General features: G+C 42.1%; 1 protein-coding gene across 2 annotated transcripts; it reads right to left on the bottom strand.

Moving 5' to 3' along the window:
- Positions 1-7,673: 7,673 nt before the first annotated feature.
- Positions 7,674-12,322, bottom strand: CTSL (cathepsin L). 2 transcript variants are annotated; one of them, XM_067744798.1, is made up of 8 exons: positions 12,208-12,322; positions 11,565-11,701; positions 11,140-11,262; positions 10,901-11,047; positions 10,225-10,449; positions 9,613-9,775; positions 8,846-8,963; positions 7,674-8,039 (listed from the first exon to the last, which is right to left on the bottom strand). In XM_067744798.1, exons 2-8 carry the CDS (start codon positions 11,688-11,690, stop codon positions 7,940-7,942), a joined length of 1,002 nt encoding a protein of 333 aa, XP_067600899.1. In that variant the 5' UTR covers positions 11,691-11,701; positions 12,208-12,322; the 3' UTR covers positions 7,674-7,939. The 2 variants fall into 2 exon arrangements, with proteins under 2 accessions (XP_067600899.1, XP_067600900.1); XM_067744799.1 differs by lacking the exon at positions 7,674-8,039 and adding an exon at positions 8,064-8,220.
- Positions 12,323-19,863: the final 7,541 nt, after the last annotated feature.

The raw sequence follows: 19,863 nt of genomic DNA, 5'->3' as shown, positions 1-19,863 counted from the left end.
TCATTGCATCTGTCTCTTCACTGGCTTCCTTGCATCTCTTTCTCTCTCTCTCTCTCTCTCTCTCTCTCTCTCTCTCTCTCACACACACACACACACACACACACACACACACACATGAACCAGGTACCATGCCTGGTGCTAGGGATTTAGCTGTGAAGTAGACAGACAAAATCCCTGCCCTCAAAGAGCTCAGGCCTGGTGGATGGGACACACGTGTAACTCTGGGGATAAAGTACTGTGTGTTTGCTTTGGAGCCATTTGAAGGAGCTGCCACTCCAGAAGTGAGGTGTCAGGCAAGGCTTCCCAGTGGAAATGACGTTTAAACTGAGGCCTGAAAGTGGGACTAGAAGCTTGTCAGGAGAAGGTTAGGGAGGACGGAGAAGACAAGTGACAGGGATGAGCCCTAGAGGTGAGGGGACATATGGGCAAAGATTTGAAAATGGTTAGAGTATGATTTATTGGGGGCACAACTGGTAATTCATTATGGCTGTGGGGGGTAGAGTGTGAGGAGGGTAGTGAGAGATGAGGCTGGAGGGGTAAGAAAGGCCCAACTCATGCAGGGTGTTTTGAGTTGGTTAAGGAGTATGGAGTTTGTCCCGAGGGCAATGGGGAGCCACTGATGAGTTTTAAGCAATGGAGGAACGTAATCAATATGCATTTTAGTAAATATTACCTACAATATAGACAACGGATTTGAAGTAGTCAAACTAGAGTCTTGTTAGGTCACCGTCAAGAAGGTTAATGTCATCATCTTGGCAAAAATTGATGGTGATGATGGCCCCGATCAAAAGCCATGAGGATGGAGAGAAGTGTAGGTGTTTGAGAGCTGTTCATGTATCGGTGATTGATTATGTCAGAGAAAGGGAGAGGGGAGGAATGAAGGATATGGATGGACATGCCATCCACAAAGCCAAGGAGCACTTGGAGATGACCTGGTTCTGGGGAAAGATGATGACTTCAGCTCTGTACGTTGGAGTCTGAAATGTCTGTGGGTTAGCTGAGTCAGGATGTCTCATAGGCAGTTGGATACATGGGTTTGGAACTCAGGAGAGCGACAGGAAGTCATCAGCGTGGAGGTGGTACCTGAAGTAATTAGACTAGATGAGGTCATTTGGGAGGATCTGGAAGGAAAGCCTTACTGTAGGGACGGACCTAAGTTAGGATGAGAATAGAAGGTGGGGAAGTGGAGGATAGCAAGTTTAGACAAGCTGTTCAAGAGGTTCAGCTGGAAACAGGAGGAGGAAAATGCAGCAACTGGAATAACACAGGGTTAAGAGGGGTTTTGCTTGCTTGTTTTATGATGGACAAGACACACTTACATCTTTTTTTTTTTTTTTTTTTTGCGGTACGCGGGCCTCTCACTGCTGTGGCCTCTCCCGTTGCGGAGCACAGGCTCCGGATGCGCAGGCTCAGCGGCCATGGCTCACGGGCCCAGCTGCTCCACGGCATGTGGGATCTTCCCGGAACGGGGCACGAACCCGTGTCCCCTGCATCGGCAGGCGGACTCTCAACCACTGCGCCACCAGGGAAGCCCTGCACTTACATCTTTAAAGAAAAAAAAAAGAAGGGACAAAAACAATGAAAAACAAAACTGCATGTGTGTTTGGGTAAAGACAAAGCAAAAGGACTGTTAATATCCCTGAATTAATAATTTTGGTTGTTCCTCTGAGGAAGGGGAATATTTAAGGGGATACATTTCCAAAACGGGCCTTTGTTTTATCTTCACTGCTTGACCCTTGAAACTCTGAGAATGTGTTCATATAATGTGGATACATCAATTATTCATTCGTCCAGAGAGCAGATCTTGTTGTGTGCCTGCTTTGTGCCAGGTCCTGTCTTTAGTGCTGAGGATAGAGAGGTGAACAAAACAGAGCCCCTTGTCTCTGTATGGGTCTCCGTACAGACTAAGTGCTGATGTGTGGAAGAGACACAATAAACAAAACCAACAAATAAAATGTAATAGCATGTCAGATGGTGATAAATGCTATGGGAAAAATAAATCAGGGGAGGGGAGAACAGTACTACCAGGGGTTGTTTTAATTTTAGTTCCTGGTAAAGACAGGCTTCACAAAGAGGATGACATTCCAGCCAAATCCAGGGGGGAAGGAGGAGCCTTGTACACACCTAGGGGAAAGGCTTATAGGGAAGGGGACAAAAAATACATAAACGTACATTTAAACTAAAAAAAATGCTCAAAACATTTAAAAAAATACTCTATGCATGTTTTTAAGCATGCTACTTCCAGAATCTCACTCACCATATCTCAGGAATGGCCTGAGCACATTTTGTTGTTGTTGTTGTTTTTAATTTATTTTATTGAGGTATAGCTGATTTACAATGTTGTATTAATTTCCACTGTACACCAAAGTAATTCAGTTATGCATATATATATTCTTTTTCATATGCTTTTCCATTATGGTTTATTTCAGGACACTGAATATAGTTCCCTGGGCTATACAGTAGGACCTTGTTTATCCATTCTCTATATAATAGTTTGCATCTGCTAATCCCAAGATCTCAGTCCATCCCTCCCCCCAGCCCCCCCGCCCCCACACCCTTGGCAACCACAAGTGTGTTCTCTATGTCTGTGAGTCTGTTTCTGTTTCACAGATAAGTTCACTTGTGTCGTATTTTAGATTCCACGTATAAGTGATATCACTTGATATTTATCTTCATCTAACTTACTTCACTTAGTATGATAATTTCTAGGTCCATCCATATTGCTGCAAATAGCATTATTTCATTCTTTTTTTGCGGTACGCGGGCCTCTCACTGTTGTGGCCCCTCCCGTTGCGGAGCACAGCCTCTGGACGCGCAGGCTCAGCGGCCATGGCTCATGGGCCCAGCCGCTCCGCGGCATGTGGGATCTTCCCGGACCGGGGCACGAACCCGTGTCCCCTGCATCGGTAGGCGGACTCTCAACCACTGCGCCACCAAGGAAGCCCTATTTCATTCTTTTTCATGGCTGAGTAATATTCCATTGTATACATGTACCACATCTTCTTTATCCATTCATCCGTTGATGGACATTTAGGCTGTTTCCATTTCTTGGCTACTGTAAACAGTGCCACTATGAAGCTTGGGGTGCATGTGTCTTTCAGAGTTATAGTTTTGTCCATATATATGCCCAGGAGTGGGATTGCTGGATCATATGGTAATTCTATTTTTAGTTTTTGAAGGAACCTCCATACTGTTCGCCATAGTGGCTGCACAAATTTACATTCCCACAAACAGTGTAGGAGGGTTCCCTTTTCTCCACACCCTCTCCAAGCATTTGTTATTTGTATCCTTTTTCATTATGGCCATTCTGACTGGTGTGAGGTGGTGCCTCATTGTAGTTTTGATTGGCTGGTGCACATTTGATTGCTGGGAAAGTGAGTAGGAAGAAGGTAAGTGCAGGTTCCCACCAGGTGAATTGTTAACTCCACCTGAGACCATGTTTTCTTAACAAAAGAGCTTCTCAAGGGGTTTTTTGTTTGGAAATGCAGCTCATCCCCGGGAAGCTATCTTCTTCTTGGAAGTTAGACTGACACCCGGGACAATATGACAGTCATGTGGCAAAAGGCTCCCAAGACATCCAGGGACAGTGAGGATGGTGGGCCAGCAAGGGCTGACCAGGACAACCTCCTACCAAAGGAAAACAAAAATTGCCACAGGACACAGCCTACACTCAGGAGACAGAGCACGAAACCCTGTAAGAGCACTTGTTATCAGAGATCAGGACTTTAGTGTCAAAAAAGACCACAGTATTCCCCAGCATGAGTTAGGCCATTTTGTGTCACCACTACTTTTTGAGCAGCATATATAATATTAAGTTTTCTTGCATTAACTCCCATGTTTCCTTCATATCTTTCTAATGGTCTTTCCTCCCTCACAGAGAAAAACAGGAAACATTTGACGTCATCAAGTGAAAGAGGTGCCAGAGAGTAAAGAAGATATTAATTTTCACCAAGTTAAATAGAAAGAGAAGGAAGCAAAGCTTGTTTTCAGTGCATTTTAATGTATGAGAATGTGTTGCTATGAGGTATTGACTGTTCCTGGTTTGCAGCGCTGACCAGTGCCTGATTTAGATGAGAGAGGATATGTGAGGAAGGGAAAAGATACCCAAACTTCTTGTGTCTTTTCTTCTGCCTACAAATCTTTAAATCCAAACTTCTCCCGTCTTAGCCAACCATTTCCTTGTGGACTGTAGCATTTGAAGCATGTGAGGAAAGGCCAAGAACCATTGTGAGCTGAGAGATTTCTTACTTATCTCTCCCTTATGTTAAGCAAGTCTGACTTGTCTTTGGTGATTTTTTTTAAAATTTATTTTTGGCTGCATTGGGTCTTCGCTGCTGCGCGCGGGCTTTCTCTAGTTGCGGCGAGCGGGGGCTACTCTTCGTTGCGGTGTGTGGGCTTCTCACTGCGGTGGCTTCTCTTGTGGAGCACGGGCTCTAGGCGCATGGGCTCAGTACTTGTGGCTCGCGGGCTCTACAGCGCGGTCTCAGTAGTTGTGGCACACGGGCTTAGTTGCTCCGCAGCATATGGAATCTTTCTGGACCAGGGCTCGAACCCGTGTCCCCTGCATCAGCAGGTGGATTCTTAACCACTGCACCACCAGGGAAGTCCCATCTTTGGTGGTCTTGACCAGACCACCAAAGTGCGGCTCTGCTCGCCGCACCTGTGTCCTCTGGGCTGCTAAGGAGAGCACGAGGCTAGCTGTGCAGGACAAGTGCAGTAGTTTCCTGGGGCTGACACAACATACACCACAAACTCACTGGCTTAAAGTCACAGGAATTTATTCTCTCATACCTGGAGGCTGGAATTCCAAACCAAAGTATCTGCAGGGCTATATCCCCTCCAAGGGCTCTAGGGAGGAATCCTTTGTTGCCTCTTTCAGCTTCTGATAGTAAGTTCATGTTTCAGACAAGTTTTTTGTGTCGACTGAAAAAAAAAAAGTACAACCTAAAAGTTGAGAATTATGCTTTATTTGTCAGACATTCTGAGGACTTAAGCTGGAGAGACAGCCACTCAGATAGCTCTGAGGGACTGTTCTGAACAGGTAAGGGAGGAGCCAGGATATATATAGGAGTCTTTGCAAACAAACGAACAAATAAAACCAGGTAGTCAGAACATCAAAAGATTACTGTTAATTAAAGAAAACCAGACATCTCAAGTTGATGAATTTAGTGCTTTTCTTTGAGTAGGAAGATGCCAGAGTCTGGACTTATTGAAACTACTCCTTTGATATGCATCTTAACTATCTAGGGCTGGTATCCTGTTTTTCTCCATCCTGAATCCCCTCAGGGTGCACAGCTGGGGGCAGTGGCAGTGGCAGAGGGCTTGACGGCTGCAACATCCTTGGCTTACTGACATAGCAGGCGACATTCATCCACATTTGTAAAATCAAAATTTGTTTTCAGCTTTGATTCCTGTCGACTGGCTTATTTTAAAAAGCTTTTATGATAGATGCTGTTTGGAACTTTTCAGTTTAAGTTAATTGTCTTTGAAAGTTACAGAACCTTCTAACATCTGTTTAATCATTTAGGTATTGTTTAGTTTGGAACTTTTCACAAGTTTAAATAAATATAAATGTCTTTGAAAGTTGCAGAAGACATCTGAGAGGTCTTCACATTTTCATTCATATCAGCACCTAGGCATTTTCTTAGAGTCTTGGGCTCTACTTCCAAGATTATGTGGACAGCAGTATGAGCTAGCCTGTTACGGTGAAGCAAGGTGACAGTCACTAAGGAGTCCTTTCTAGTGGACTTTCAGAGACTGAAGGTGGCAGATTGCATTTTCCAAAGATGGCCACAATGTCTTCCATCCCACATGCTTTTCTGCTAAGTGACCTTGCCTCTCCCCACTAGGAGGTAGACGGTCAGCCCCCTCCCCTGTAACCTGGGCGTCCCTGGTGACATGCTCTGAATGCAATGTGGCAGCAGAGGTTTCACTGGGGACTAAGACCAGGTTATAAGAAGCCTTGCAGTTCCCCACGGGCATTCTGGCTTACGTTCCCTTGGGATGTTCCTCTCAGAGTCACCCTTCGTGCCATGGGAGCCCAAGCCACGGAGAGGCCCATGTAGGTACTCTGGTGGGAAGCCAGGGCTGAATGCCCAGCCCACACCAGCATCTAGGACAGCCATGTGAGGGAGCCTGCTTGGATGTCGGCCCAGTCAAAACTGCTAATGATTCCGGCACACGTGAAAGACTTCCAAAGGAAAACATGTAGTTAAGCCCAGTCAGGAAATTGGAAAGATGGTTTTTTCAAGCTGCTATGTTTCCTGGTAGTTTGTTTTCCAGTAATAGATAACCAGAATAGTCTTTTCACTGCATGCCCCGTTGGTTCCCGTGTCCTAAAAACCTGTGTGTGGGCCCAGTCTCATCTCCCACGCCTCAACCTTCCCACTTTCTCTAAATGTTGTTTCTCTTTTCTAAGGGGTTCTGACCTGGGAAGTCTCTGCTCAGATACCCACTCTTTTATCCTGTGTTACTGCCCGGCTCCTCTGGGTCCATGTCCCGTTTCTTTTCCTTCTGGTGTTTGAACCACCTCCTCTAACAGCACCATCTCCTTCTCAGGGTTGGGAATGTCTCTTCCACAGGGTGATGACTGGGGCACCATGAGTACTACATCAATTCCAGTTGTCTCAGTGTGGTCCCAACCAGTAGAAGGGACTCAGATTGGGAGCCTCCCTAATCTTCCTGTGGCTTGATCACGCTATCCCAAAACCCACAGAATTTTACTCCAAATGACACAACATCTGTCATTTTAGGTCAGAAAGTTGGAAATGTAAGCGCCTGCAAGGGAAGGCCACATTGAGGGTCCAGCACGGCACACAGTCCAGTGCAGATGGACTTGACCAGAGGCTGCTGGAGGTCTTGTGGGCTGAGATCCCAGTTCTCCTCCACCTCATGTCTTCAGAAGGAATTACAGGGTCTAATAACCAAATGCTTCCACCTACTTTTTATTTCCTTGAGTAGGAAGGAACATGAGAATTTTAAACCCAAAGACAGCAAATGAAACTATGTGCTTCCTTAGCCTGCGGAATGTAGGGAGTTTTTCTTTTTTAAAATAAATTCAGGAATTTAGGTGTAAGCTAGGTGTAAATTAGGCTTCAGACTATCTCTTTCGATGCTCTCACCTATTGCCCACCTCTGAGGCCGCAAGACTATTTCTGAAGCCCAGCCTCAAATGTGGGAGCTTATCCTTCATCGCATATGGACACAAAGACAAACACTCTTGGCAATCCATTGTGTCTGGTCCTTCCTCAGTTGCAAAGTAGCCACACAGTCTTCGCTAGAAGTTGGGGAAGATGCACCAGAAATTGGCTCTGTGACGTTCATCCTGTAACTCTGCTGGGCTGTCACCATCGTGGGTCAAATGATCATGATCTCTAAGGCCCTTTTCTTGTTTGGGACTCGTATGTATGTGTGTTCACTTTTCTAAAATGTGAATTTTTTCCTTATTAAAATAATTTACCTTTGTCCTTTAGATTGTTTGCCAAATTTTGTTCTATTCAAGGGTTGGGTCAGACACAGACAATAGGCAGCTGACATATTCAGAACTATAAGAACCAGAAGGCCACGCAGCCATTCTAACAGACCACTGGCACACTTAGTTACGTCTTCAGGGCCCAATTACCTTTTTTACTCTACAAAAACTTAATGTATTAAAAACAGAAAGATGTACCACCTCTACTCTGAAATTGTTTTATTTTAAAGGTAAAACTTTATACATCCTTTTAAAACATGAAAATTCTTGAGGCAAGTCGATCATACAAATCTATTTACAATAGTATTAAAGGAGTGGTAACATTTCACCAGCATAAAATGTCACAGAATTCAAATCACAACTTGGATCTTCAACGATTCAAGTGTTTCATCCCACACAATAAGGTCTGGTTAGTTTTAAAGAAAATTCTTCCTCTGGATGTTCTGTTCTCAATCCTGCCTTTGAGGTTTAGACAGTAGGATAACTGGCCATGGTGGCGATTCCACAGTTGTTGTCCCGGTCTTTGGCCATCTTTATGTAGCCGTCCATGCCCCAATCTTCACCCCAGCTAAAAGAAGAGAGGGTTTTCCATTTTATACAAAGAATCAAACACACTTATCTTTATTAACACTTAAACAGTGCCCCAGAGGTCAGGACAGACTCAGAAAGAAGCAAGAAAGGCAGTTGTTCTTGTTCCTGGTTGAGTTCTAAATGTGTAAATAACTTCAGTCTCCAAACCTCTCACGGAACTGCAAAATTAGAGACAGAAAAAGGAAACTCTTGGGGCCAGATACGTTTCAGATTTAAGAAAATTTTCAGATTTAGAAATGCAATGGTGCTGGGACTTCCCTGGTGGCGCAGTGGTTAAGAATCTGCCTGCCAATGCAGGGGACACGGGTTTGATCCCTGGCCTGGGAAGATCCCACATGCTGTGGAGCAACTAAGCCCATGTACCACAGCTACTGAGCCTGCATGCCGCAACTACTGGAGCCCGCGCGCCTAGAGCCTGTGCTCTGCAACAAGAGACGCCACCGCAAGGAGAACCCCGCGCATGCTACGAAGAGTAGTCCCCACTCGACGCAACTAGAGAAAGCCCGTGCTGCAACAAAGACCCAAGCAGCCAAAAAATAATAATAAATTAATTAAATTTTTTTAAAAAAGAAATGCAATGGTGTCAAAACTCCATCAATACTCTAGGCAAGCTTGAGAGAGTACCTTAATGTTATAATCAAACATTAATATGTCTGTGCTCACCCTAAGTGGCATAAAGACTTTGGAAGTGTACTTAAGGGTTTGAGAATCTGTATCCAAATACTGATTCCAAAAGGGACTCCCATTTCAATCTCAAATATAAGTATTTGGGGCACTTTATACCTGTTCTTGACAAGCCAGTATTTATTGTTATCTGAGTCTGCTCCTTCAAACCCATAGCCAACCGCCAGAACACCATGATCCAGGTCTTCACTGCTGCAGTGTGGGTCATAATAAATGCCTGGGAACATAAAATTCAAGGTTGGGGTGAGGACCTTCAAGTGACCCATGACAGTAACCCAGTCTATCAACTAGGATAAGAGAGACACCTCAAAATTCAGCTAAAGGACATAAATCTAGATAGGATTTTAAAACAAGATCTATTTTTTTTTTTATCTAGCCTAGGGATCTAGGTTCTTGTCTAACACTAGCAGAAATACTGGCACAATCTCTTTTGTAAACAATGTGTCAAGAGGCATAAAAGACCACTCCCTAAAACCTTATCATTTGACTTTCAGAATGTCAGTCTATGGAAACAGCACACAACACAAAATTACTTCAGGCAAGAGGTTCTTTCCAGTTTTAATTACAGTAGTAAAATTCTTTGGAAAATTTCAAAGGTCTAACAACTGGAAAAAAGTAAATTAAGCTATACGAATCAAATTAAGTAGCCATTTAAATATATTTGTGAAGTGCTTAAAATCATGGGGATATGGTTCAAGTAATGTCAAACGGACACATCAGGCACAAACACTACATGAACAACTACGTTAAATCTACACACCCCCAAATTATACACTGAATTCTACACACCAAAGAGTCAATCTTGCTGTATGTCATGGTGGTTTTCCAATTTTTCTGCCTAAACTTCCATACAGACAAATGCTTACCTGCTTTATAGAACTGGAAGGTTGGATGGCTTGCATCTATAGCAACAGAGATGGGGCCCACAGTTGCCACTGCCTTCATAAGGGCCTTCTCTTGCTTAGGAATGTCCACGAAACCAGTGTCGTTGGCAGCAGAACTCTGGGGTCTGTAGTGGCAGGATTCATCCTTTCAAAGGTAATGGGGAAGAGACTTGATTAATACCATCCCCGTCCTGGGGTACATGAGTTCAAGACAGTCTGCAGCTTAATGATTTCCAAGTCAAGTTTGTTATAAAGCATCCCAGGAGACGAAATGATATTGGTTGTTTTGAAATGGAAAAAGTAGCTGGTGTCTATTCAATGAGACACGCTCAGTCTACCTGTCCATAAGAAACGTTTACTCTGGAGAAATTTATACTTACATAGAATGGTATGTATATTTCCACATGACACAGAAATATTAACAGCTTTATGGTAACTATCTAAACAGAGAACTGTGCAAGGCTAACATATTTTAATACTAGTTCTGACAGTCTGCAGATATAGAGTCTACAATCTAAAATGTGAATTCTAAATTGGTATCTGTTTTCCCCCAAAGCGTTCAACTTTGATAACGAGATAAGGAGCTCCTTTTACCTTTCCAAAATATGGATAGGATTCCTCTGAGTCCAGGCCTCCGTTGTCCTTAACATACTGGAAGGCATTATCCATTAGGCCACCATTGCAACCCTCATTGCCTTGAGGCCGAGAGCAGTCCACCAGGTTCTGCTCACTCAGTGAAATAAGTTTGCCAGTTTTCCGGAACATCTGTCCTTCAAGGGCACCAGTTGCACTAAAAGCCCAACAAGAACCACACATACCCTGAAAACAAAATTTAAAAGCTCTTAGTGTACAAAACAAATAGCAAGACTTTGACGATAGCCCATATATCTGAAAATGCTTTTAAAAACTAGTGAATTGCATCCAAACTCTAGTCATTCAGAGCAGGCCATGGGGTGTTTCCAAAAGGAAACCTCTTCTCCAGGCATTTGAGGGCTCTTCTGTCCACTTTCAGTGCTTCAGAAGGAAAAGTCTTCAAGAGCTGGCAAACAACTCTTCATCACAGCAAATGCATCTCTCATTCCAAGAAACTTATCAACACAATTCTTTTTCTCTCAAGGAAATTTGAAACCAAATAAAATGTTTTAAATTCTTGAAAAAACAAAAACAAAAAACGAGTGAACTGCATGTTGGTCCACAGCCTACCATTGCAAGGACAGCAACTCCAATTTGGCTTTACTCTTGGAGAGAGATCTGCTGAATACTGTCATACCTGATTCTTCACAGGAGTTACATAGCCTTTCTCTCTCCAGTCCATGGATGAGGGAATCAAACCAAAGACGGGTACTGGGAACACTTTCCCCTTCTTGCACTTCTGGTTTCGAAGACCATTCATCACCTGCCTGAATTCTTCACTGGTCTTCAAGGAGAAGGAAACAATGTTGAAAAGCAAGAGGTTATTTTCCTAAAGTACTAAGGAGGGGAGGCACAAAAAGTTCATGCCACACTCACCATGTCACCAAAGGCATTCATTGCCATGGTGAAGCCATGTTTCCCTTGGCTGTATTCCTGATTGTGCAGGTCAATCATTTTCATATTCTTCTCCCACACTGTTCTCCTCCATCCTTCTTCATTCTACAGGCAAACAGGTAACCTATACTCTTTATTTCTATTTAAAACCAACCCACCTTCACCAAGTGGATTTGCAGAAAGAGAGGAAGAGAAACCATGGCCAGAGGTGGCTTTATACTCTTGGGAACTGTTTCCCAGCATCCACACAACAGCGTCGTATGCCCGTACTGTACTCGGTAATGGGTGCCATGAAGTTACTGCCCTGGTAAGAGGCAGCCTCAAGAGGTTACTATCTGCTATAAACTCCCAACAGCATGGACCATTCTCTGCCGAGTTTCAGATGGACAGTTTCAGATGTTACCAACCAAGCCATATAGTTTCCTGTGTGTTGCCTTCCACAATTTCCATTGTGCATTTAAAATGAGATCAAGTTTTGAAGCCGCTGAGGCTATTCCCAAGCAAAGGGCAGTCAGGATGAGTGAAGGATTCATGTTTCAAAAGCCTAGGAAGGGAAAAGAAATCAGTATCTGATTAAACCAATCTTACTAAAAGGCCATCCTACTTTTTTCTGAGACGTTATACCCACTATGGTGGAGTAAAAACATTTATCTTCCCAAGTATTTACACAAGGACTGTAGGGGAATGCTAAGTACGTGGATAGAGAAAAACAGCTCAGAGACCCCAGTTTCCGCGCCGGAGACGGTGAGGCTCTTCTGGGACTCAGAGCCGCGGCTAGGGCGAAGCTCCCTCCCGGGTTGCAGGCGGGGCCAGGCCAGGAGCGTGCCGCCCCGCCCCCCGCCGCCAGCGAACGCCCGCCGCTCTCAGAGGATGTTGACGCGGCGCAGGGAACAGCGGGCACTGCAGCCCGGCTTGCGGGGGTCAGGCTGCCCTGTGTGACCAGCGCCTCCTGGGACCCCTCCAAACCCCAAGCCTGGCAGTCCCGCTGGTTCCCGGGGTGACCCCGCCGCGCCAGGCGCCAGGCGCCAGGCCCCAGCCCGGGGTGCTCACCTGCGGCAGGCGCAGCTGCGCAGGCGCAGCCAACGACTATGGATCCAGGGGCGTCGGAGATTGGGCTGTGGGCGCATGTCCTCCCATTTAAGGCTCCGGGATTCCGCTCGGCCGGCCCCGCCCCCCGCTAGCCCGCACCGCGATTGGCTGAGCTACATGTGGGCGGGGCCCCTGTGCTGGGACTCCCGGCGTCTCACGGGGCTGGTCCCAACTTGGCCAGGTGCCAGCCTCAGTGGACCCGACGGCGGCGAGCTGGGCAGCGCTGAGAAGGGTGGACGGAGCCTCCTTGGGGACCCGGATCAACTAATTACCTCGATTGCGCTCGGCCGGTGGTTCACGAAAAGAAGCTTATAGGGAGCACCAAGTGGATTATCAGCGCAACCCTGTGCCGCCTTTAGTCCTAGAGTTTTTGGTGAAAGTCTGCGGGAGGGCTGTCTAGTTTAGGGGTTCCCGCTTATTCCACAGCAAAGGTGGGGCGCGCTGGAGGAATGCGGAGCCCTCAGGCAGACGCCTTACCTCCCGGGCTGAGGGTGGTACAAGCTGGGTTTGAGAAGAATCGGACCGGAAAGGCAGTTCCTCAAAGCTCGGGACGCGCTGGTCACTCCCCAAATCCCGGGAGGGAAAGGGGACGGGCTGGGTGGGTCTCCAGAGAAGGCATGGCATTTTGTAATGCCCCTTTCCTGTCTTCCCGGTCAGGGGTTCCTCTCACCTCTCAAGCTTTCCTCAAAACCAACAGAAACGAGTTATTTACAGAAAAATTTAGTTTAAAAAAAGGAAAGGTGGAAAGTAGAAACTGTTTTACCTTCCCACACTCGACATTAAGGATTGTTATGTCTTCCTTAGTATCTAAGGTGCTTTTCTTGAGATTTAAGAAATTTAACTTTTACTTCAGTGAGTTCTACTTTACATTTAATGTCAGGATTTAAATGACAGTGAAACGTTTTAAATGGAGGAAAATAGATTTATATATTAAATATTAATTTATATAATTAATAATTTAAGGAACACAAGCCAGAAAAGTTGTGCATGTTTGTCCTTTACTACATAAAAATATATTCATTGTAGAAAGTACCTTTTATAAAAAAATTATCATTACCTCATGTCCCTTTCCACATTACCTTTTTTCTCTGCATATTTTGAATTTTTAAAATAAAAATGTAGTTATGGTTCACTGGCCTTGTAAACTAATTTCTACTTAAGATTAAATGGATAAGCATTCTGGAAGCACAATCAGACACAATTTTACTGTGTTAATATGTACATAACATAAAAATGTCTATTTTAACCATTTTTAAGTGTGCAGATAAGTGGCATTAAGTACATTCACATTATTGTGCAACTATCACCATCAGCCATCTTTGGAACTTTTTCATATTCCCAAACTGAAACTCTGTACCCACGAAACAATAATTCTGCATTTCTCCCTCCTCCCAGCCTTTGGCGACCACTATTCTAATTCTGTCTCTCTGAACTTGACTATGTACCTCTCATAAGTGGAATCATCTAATATTTGTCCTTTTATGCCTATGTCACTTCACATAATGTCTTAAAGGTTTATTCAGGTTGTAACGTGTCAGAATTTCTTTTTTTCTAAAGGTGAATAAAACTCCCTTGTATGAATGTACCGTGTTTTGTTTCTCCAGTCATCCCTGGATGGATATATGGGTTATTTCCACATCTGACTATTTTGAATGATGCTGCTGTCAACGTCGTTGTACAAGTGTTCAAATTCCTGTTTTCAGTTCTTTTGGGGATCTACACGGAAGTGGAATTGCTGGATATGGTAGTCCTGTGTCTAATTTTTTTCTATGTTTTCCATGGTGGCTGCACCATTTTACATTATACCAGCATTGCACAGAGTTCCAATCTTAAATATTTTCTTAAATTCTTTGAGCTGCCTTTTCGTAAAGTCAGTACTGTCTTTTGGTGCACAGAAGTTTTAAATTTGGATGAAGTCCAGTTTACCTATTTTTTCTTTGGTTGCCTGTTCTTTTGGTATCGTATCCAAAAAATTATTACTAAACCCAATATCAGGAGGCTCTTCCCTTGTGTTTTCACCTAAAGTTTTATAGTTTTAGTTCTTATGTTTGCATCTTTGATCCATTTTGTGTTAACTTTTGCATATGGTGTAAGGGAAGGGTCCAATTTCATTCTTTTGCATGTGGATATCCGACTTTCCCAACATCATTTGTTGAAAAGACTATCTTTTCCCTATTGAATGGTCCTGGCAACCCCATACAATTTAGAAAAATCAATTCGTTAAATATTTAAAGATCTTTGAGGAAATAGAAACTTTTCTTTCTCAGACAGGACTAGAGGCTGAAGCTCTTAGGTGGTTACAAAAGCGTGTTGTATTATAAATGACTGGAGGTTAAAAATTTTTTTAATACACCATGGAGTTCAACACAATCATTCACTCAAAAAATCTAAGTACATAATCTAATATATGGGTTTTACAGTTGCCCTTGGGTCAGAGGGTGGAAAAACCTGCCACTGCATGACCATGAGTACCTGGAGCAATAGCTTCTCTGGAGGCTGTTCCGAAGAGTGGCGGCTACTTTGTTTCTTGGAACGTGATGCAAATGCATCAGAGAACACTGGACTTTTAAAAATACTGAATGTGCCTCAAATCTACAATTAGACCAAGAAATATCTAAATGCCAGAGAAATATGGGAGAAGGCCATTTAAGCAAGAAACTGCAACATCTATTTATACAAAATCTGTTAAGTAATGTATTACAGAAAGACATTAGCTTAGCCATTTTGTTCTTATTTCTACTCTTCTATCTCATTTCTTTGCCAAATAACTTAGATGAGTGCTCATTATTAAAATGGTCACATTTTAGTCAAGTGACCAATCCTTAACTCTGCCTTTGATAAAATGCAGTTAGCAGAACTTCCTGATTCCTATTTAAAATGCAATACCTGTGAAAGTATATTCTTTTTTTTGAATTATATTTTATTTTCTTATACAGCAGGTTCTTATTAGTTACCTATTTTATACATATTAGTGTATACATGTCAATCCCTATCTCCCAATTCATCCCACCCCCACCCCACCCCCCCAGCCACTTTCCCCACTTGGTGTCCATACGTTTGTTCTCTACATCTGTGTCTCTATTTCTGCCCTGCAAACCGGTTCATCTGCACCATTTTTCTAGGTTCCACATATATGCATTAGTATACGGTATTTGTTTTTCTCTTTCTGACTTACTTCACTCTGTATGACAGTCTCTAGATCCATACACGTCTCTACAAATGCCCCAATGTCGTTCCTTTTTATGGCTGAGTAATATTCCATTGTATATATGTGCCACAACTTCTTTATCCATTCGTCTGTCGATGGGCATTTAGGTTGCTTCCATGACCTGGCTATTGTAAATAGTGCTGCAATGAACATTGGGGTGCATGTGTCTTTTTGAATTACGTTTTTTTCTGGGTATATGCCCAGTAGTGGGGTTGCTAGGTCATATGGTAATTCTATTTTTAGTTTTTTAAGAAACCTCCATACTGTTCTCCATAGTGGCTGTATCAATTTACATTCCCACCAACAGTGCAAGAGGGTTCCCTTTTCTCCACACCCTCTCCAGCATTTGTTTGTAGATTTTCTGATGATGCCCATTCTAACTGCTGTGAGGTGATACCTCATTGTAGTTTTGATTTGCATTTCTCTAATGATTAGTGATGTTGAGTAGCTTTTCATGTGCTTCTTGGCCATCTGTATGTCTTCTTTGGAGAAATGTCTATTTAGATCTTCTGCCCACTTTTGGATTGGGTTGTTTGTTCTTTTAATATTGAGCTGCATGAGCTGTTTACATATTTTGGAGATTAATCTTTTGTCCATTGATTTGTTTGCAAATATTTTCTCCCATCCTGAGGGTTGTCTTTTTGTCTTGTTTGTAATTTCCTTTGCTTTAGAAAAGCTTTAAGTTTCATTAGGTCTCATTTGCTTATTTTTGTTTTTATTTCCATAACTCCAGGAAGTGGATCAAAAAAGATCTTGCTGTGATTTATGTCAAAGACTGTTCTTCCTATGTTTTCCTCTAAGAGTTTTATAGTGTCCAGTCTTACATTTAGGTCTCTAATCCATTTTGAGTTTATTTTCATGTATGGTGTTAGGGAGTGTTCTAATTTCATTCTTTTACATGCAGCTGTACAGTTTTCCCAGCACCACTTATTGAAGAGACTGTCTTTTCTCCATTGTATATCCTTGCCTCCCTTATCATACAGTAGTTGACCATAGGTGCATGGGTTTACCTCTGGGCTTCCTGTCCTTTTCCATTGATCTATATTTCTGTTTTTGTGCCAGTACCATGTTGTCTTGATTACTGTAGCTTTGTAGTATAATCTGAAGTCAGGGAGTCTGATTCCTCCAGCTCCATTTTTTTTCCCCTCAAGACTGCTTGGCTCTTTGGGGTCTTTTGTGTCTCCATACAAATTTTAAGATTTTTTTGTTCTAGTACTGTAAAAAATGCCACCAGTTATTTGTAGGGATTGCGTTGAATCTCTAGATGCCTTTGGGTAGTGTAGACATTTTCACAATATTGTTTCTTCCAATCCAGTAACATGGTATATCTCTCCATCTGTTTGTGTCATCTTTGATTTCTTTCATCAGTGTCTTATAGTTTTCTGCATACAGGTCTTTTACCTCCTTAGTTAGATTTATTCCTAGGTATTTTATTCTTTTTGTTGCAATGGTGAATGGGATAGTTTCCTTAATTTCTCTTTCTGATCTTTCATTGTTAGTGTATAGGAATGCAAGAGATTTCTGTGCATTTATATTGTATCCTGAAACTTTACCAAACTCACTGATTAGCTCTAGTAGTTTTCTCGTGGCATCTTTAGGATTCTCTATGTATAGTATCATGTCATCTGCAAGCAGTGACAGTTTTACTTCTTCTTTTCCAATTTGTATTCCTTTTATTTCCTTTTCTTCTCTGATTGCCATGACTAGGACTTCCAAAACTACGTTGAATAATAGTGGTGAGAGTGGACATCCTGTCTTGTTCCTGACCTTAGAAGAAATGCTTTCAGTTTTTCACCATTGAGAATGATGTTTGCTGTGGGTTTGTCCTATGTGGCCCTTATTATGTTGAGGTAGGTTCCCTCTATGCCCACTTTCTGGAGAGTATTTATCATAAATGGGTGTTGAATTTTGTCAAAAGCTTTCTCTGCATCTATTGAGATGATCATATGGTTTTTATTCTTCAATTTGTTAATATTGTGTATCACATTGATTGATTTGTGTATACTGAAGAATCCTTGCATCCCTGGGATAAATCCCACTTGATCGTGGTGTATGATCCTTTTAATGTGTTGTTGGATTCTGTTTGTTAGCATTTTGTTGAGGATTTTTGCATCTGTATTCATCAGTGATATTGGTCTGTAATTTTCTTTTTTTGTGGTATCTTTGGTTTTGGTTTCAGGGTGACAGTGGCCTCATTTAATGAGTTTGGGAGTGTTCCTTCCTCTGCAATTTTTTGGAAGAGTTTGAGAGGATGGGTTTTAGTGCTTCTCTAAATGTTTGATAGAATTCACCTGTGAAGCCATCTGGTCCTGGACTTTTATTTGTTGGAAGATTTTTAATCACAGTTTCAATTTCATTACTTGTGATTGGTCTGTTCATATTTTCTATTTCTTCCTGGTTCAGTCTTGGAAGTTTATACCTTTCTAAGACTGTGCCTATTTCTTCCAGGTTGTCCGTTTTATTGGCATAGAGTTGCTTGTAGTAGTCTCTTAGGATGCTTTGTATTTCTGTGGTGTCTGTTTTAACTTCTTTTTCACTTTCTAATTTTTTTGATTTGATTCCTCTCTCTTTTTCTTGTTGAGTCTGGCTAAAGGTTTATCAATTTTGTTTATCTTCTCAAGGAACCAGCTTTTCATTTTATTGATCTTTGCTATTGTTTTCTTTGTTTCTATTTCATTTATTTCTGCTCTGATTTCTATGATTTCTTTCCTTCTACCAACCTTCTACTTGTTTGTTCTTCTTTCTCTAGAGCCTTGAGGTGTAAGGTTAGGTTGTCTATTTGAGATTTTTCTTGTTTCTTGAGGTAGGATTATATTGCTTTAAACCTCCCTCTTAGAACTGCTTTTGCTGCATCCCATAGGTTTTGGATCATCGTGTTTTTATTGTCATTTGTCTCTAGGTATTTTTTGATTTCCTCTTTGATTTCTTCAGTGATCTCTTGGTTATGTAGTAACGTACTGTTTAGCCTCCATGTGTTTGTGTTCTTTACGTTTTTTTCCCTATAATTGATTTCTAATCTCATAGGGTTGTGGCCGGAAAAGATGCTTCATATGATTTCAATTTTCTTAAATTTTTCAAGGCTTGATTTGTGACCCAAGATGTGATCTATCCTGGAGAATGTTCCGTGTGCACTTGAGAAGAAAGTGTAATCTGCCCTTTTTGCATGGAATGTCCTATAAATATCAATTAAATCTATGTGATCTATTGTGTCTTTTAAAGCTTGTGTTTCCTTATTAATTTTCTGTCTGGATGATCTGTCCATTGGTGTAAGTGAGATGTTAGAGTCCCACACTATTACTGTGTTACTGTCGATTTCCTCTTTTATAGCTGTTAGCAGTTGCCTTATGTATTGAGGTGCTCCTATGTTGGGTGCATGTATATTTATAATTGTTATATCTTCTTCTTGGATTGATCCCTTGATCATTATGTAGTGTCCTTCCTTGTCTCTTGTTACATTCTTTATTTTAAAGTCTATTTTATCTGATATGAGTATTGCTACTCCAGTTTCCTTTTGATTTCCATTTGCATGGAATATCTTTTTTCATCCCCTCACTTTCAATCTGTATGTGTCACTAGGTCTGAAGTGGGTATCTTGTAGACAGCATATATATGTATCCTGTTTTGTATCCATTCAGCAAGCCTGTGTCTTTTGGTTGGAGCATTTATCCATTCACCTTTAAGGTAATTATCGATATGTATGTTTCTATTACTATTTTCTTAATTGTTATGTGTTTGTTTTTGTAGGTCCTTTTCTTCTCTTGTGTTTCCCACTTAGAGAAGTTCCTTTAACATTTGTTGTAGAGCTGGTTTGGTGGTGCTGAATTCTCTTAGCTTTTGATTGTCTGTAAAGCTTTTGATTTCTTTCTCGAATCTGAATGAGATCCTTGCCGGGTAGAGTAATCTTGGTTGTAGGTTCTTCCCTTTCATCACTTTAAATATATCATGCCACCCCCTTCTGGCTTGTAGAGTTTCTGCTGAAACATCAGCTGTTAACCTTATGGGAGTTCCCTTGTATGTTATTTGTCATTTTTCCCTTGCTGCTTTCAATAATTTTTCTTTGTCTTTAATTTTTGTCAATTTGATTACTATATGTCTCGGTGTGTTTCTCCTTGGGTTTATCCTGCCTGGGACTCTGCGCTTCCTGGAGTTGGGTGGCTATTTCCTTTCCCATGTCAGGGTAGTTTTTGACTATAATGTCTTCAAATATTTTCTCAGGTCCTTTCTCTCTCTCTTCTCCTTCTGGGACCCCTATAATGCAAATGTTGTTGCATTTAATGTTGTCCCAGAGGTCTCTTAGGCTGTCTTCATTTCTTTTTATTCTTTTTTCTTTATTCTGTTCCACAGCAGTGAATTCCACCATTCTATCTTCTTCTGCCTCAGTTATTCTGCTATTGATTCCTTCTTGTGTA

This window comes from Pseudorca crassidens, chromosome 7, assembly GCF_039906515.1.
Source record: "Pseudorca crassidens isolate mPseCra1 chromosome 7, mPseCra1.hap1, whole genome shotgun sequence".
Taxonomy (NCBI): Eukaryota; Metazoa; Chordata; class Mammalia; order Artiodactyla; family Delphinidae; genus Pseudorca; species Pseudorca crassidens.
This window is presented reverse-complemented; position numbering and strand designations above follow the sequence as displayed.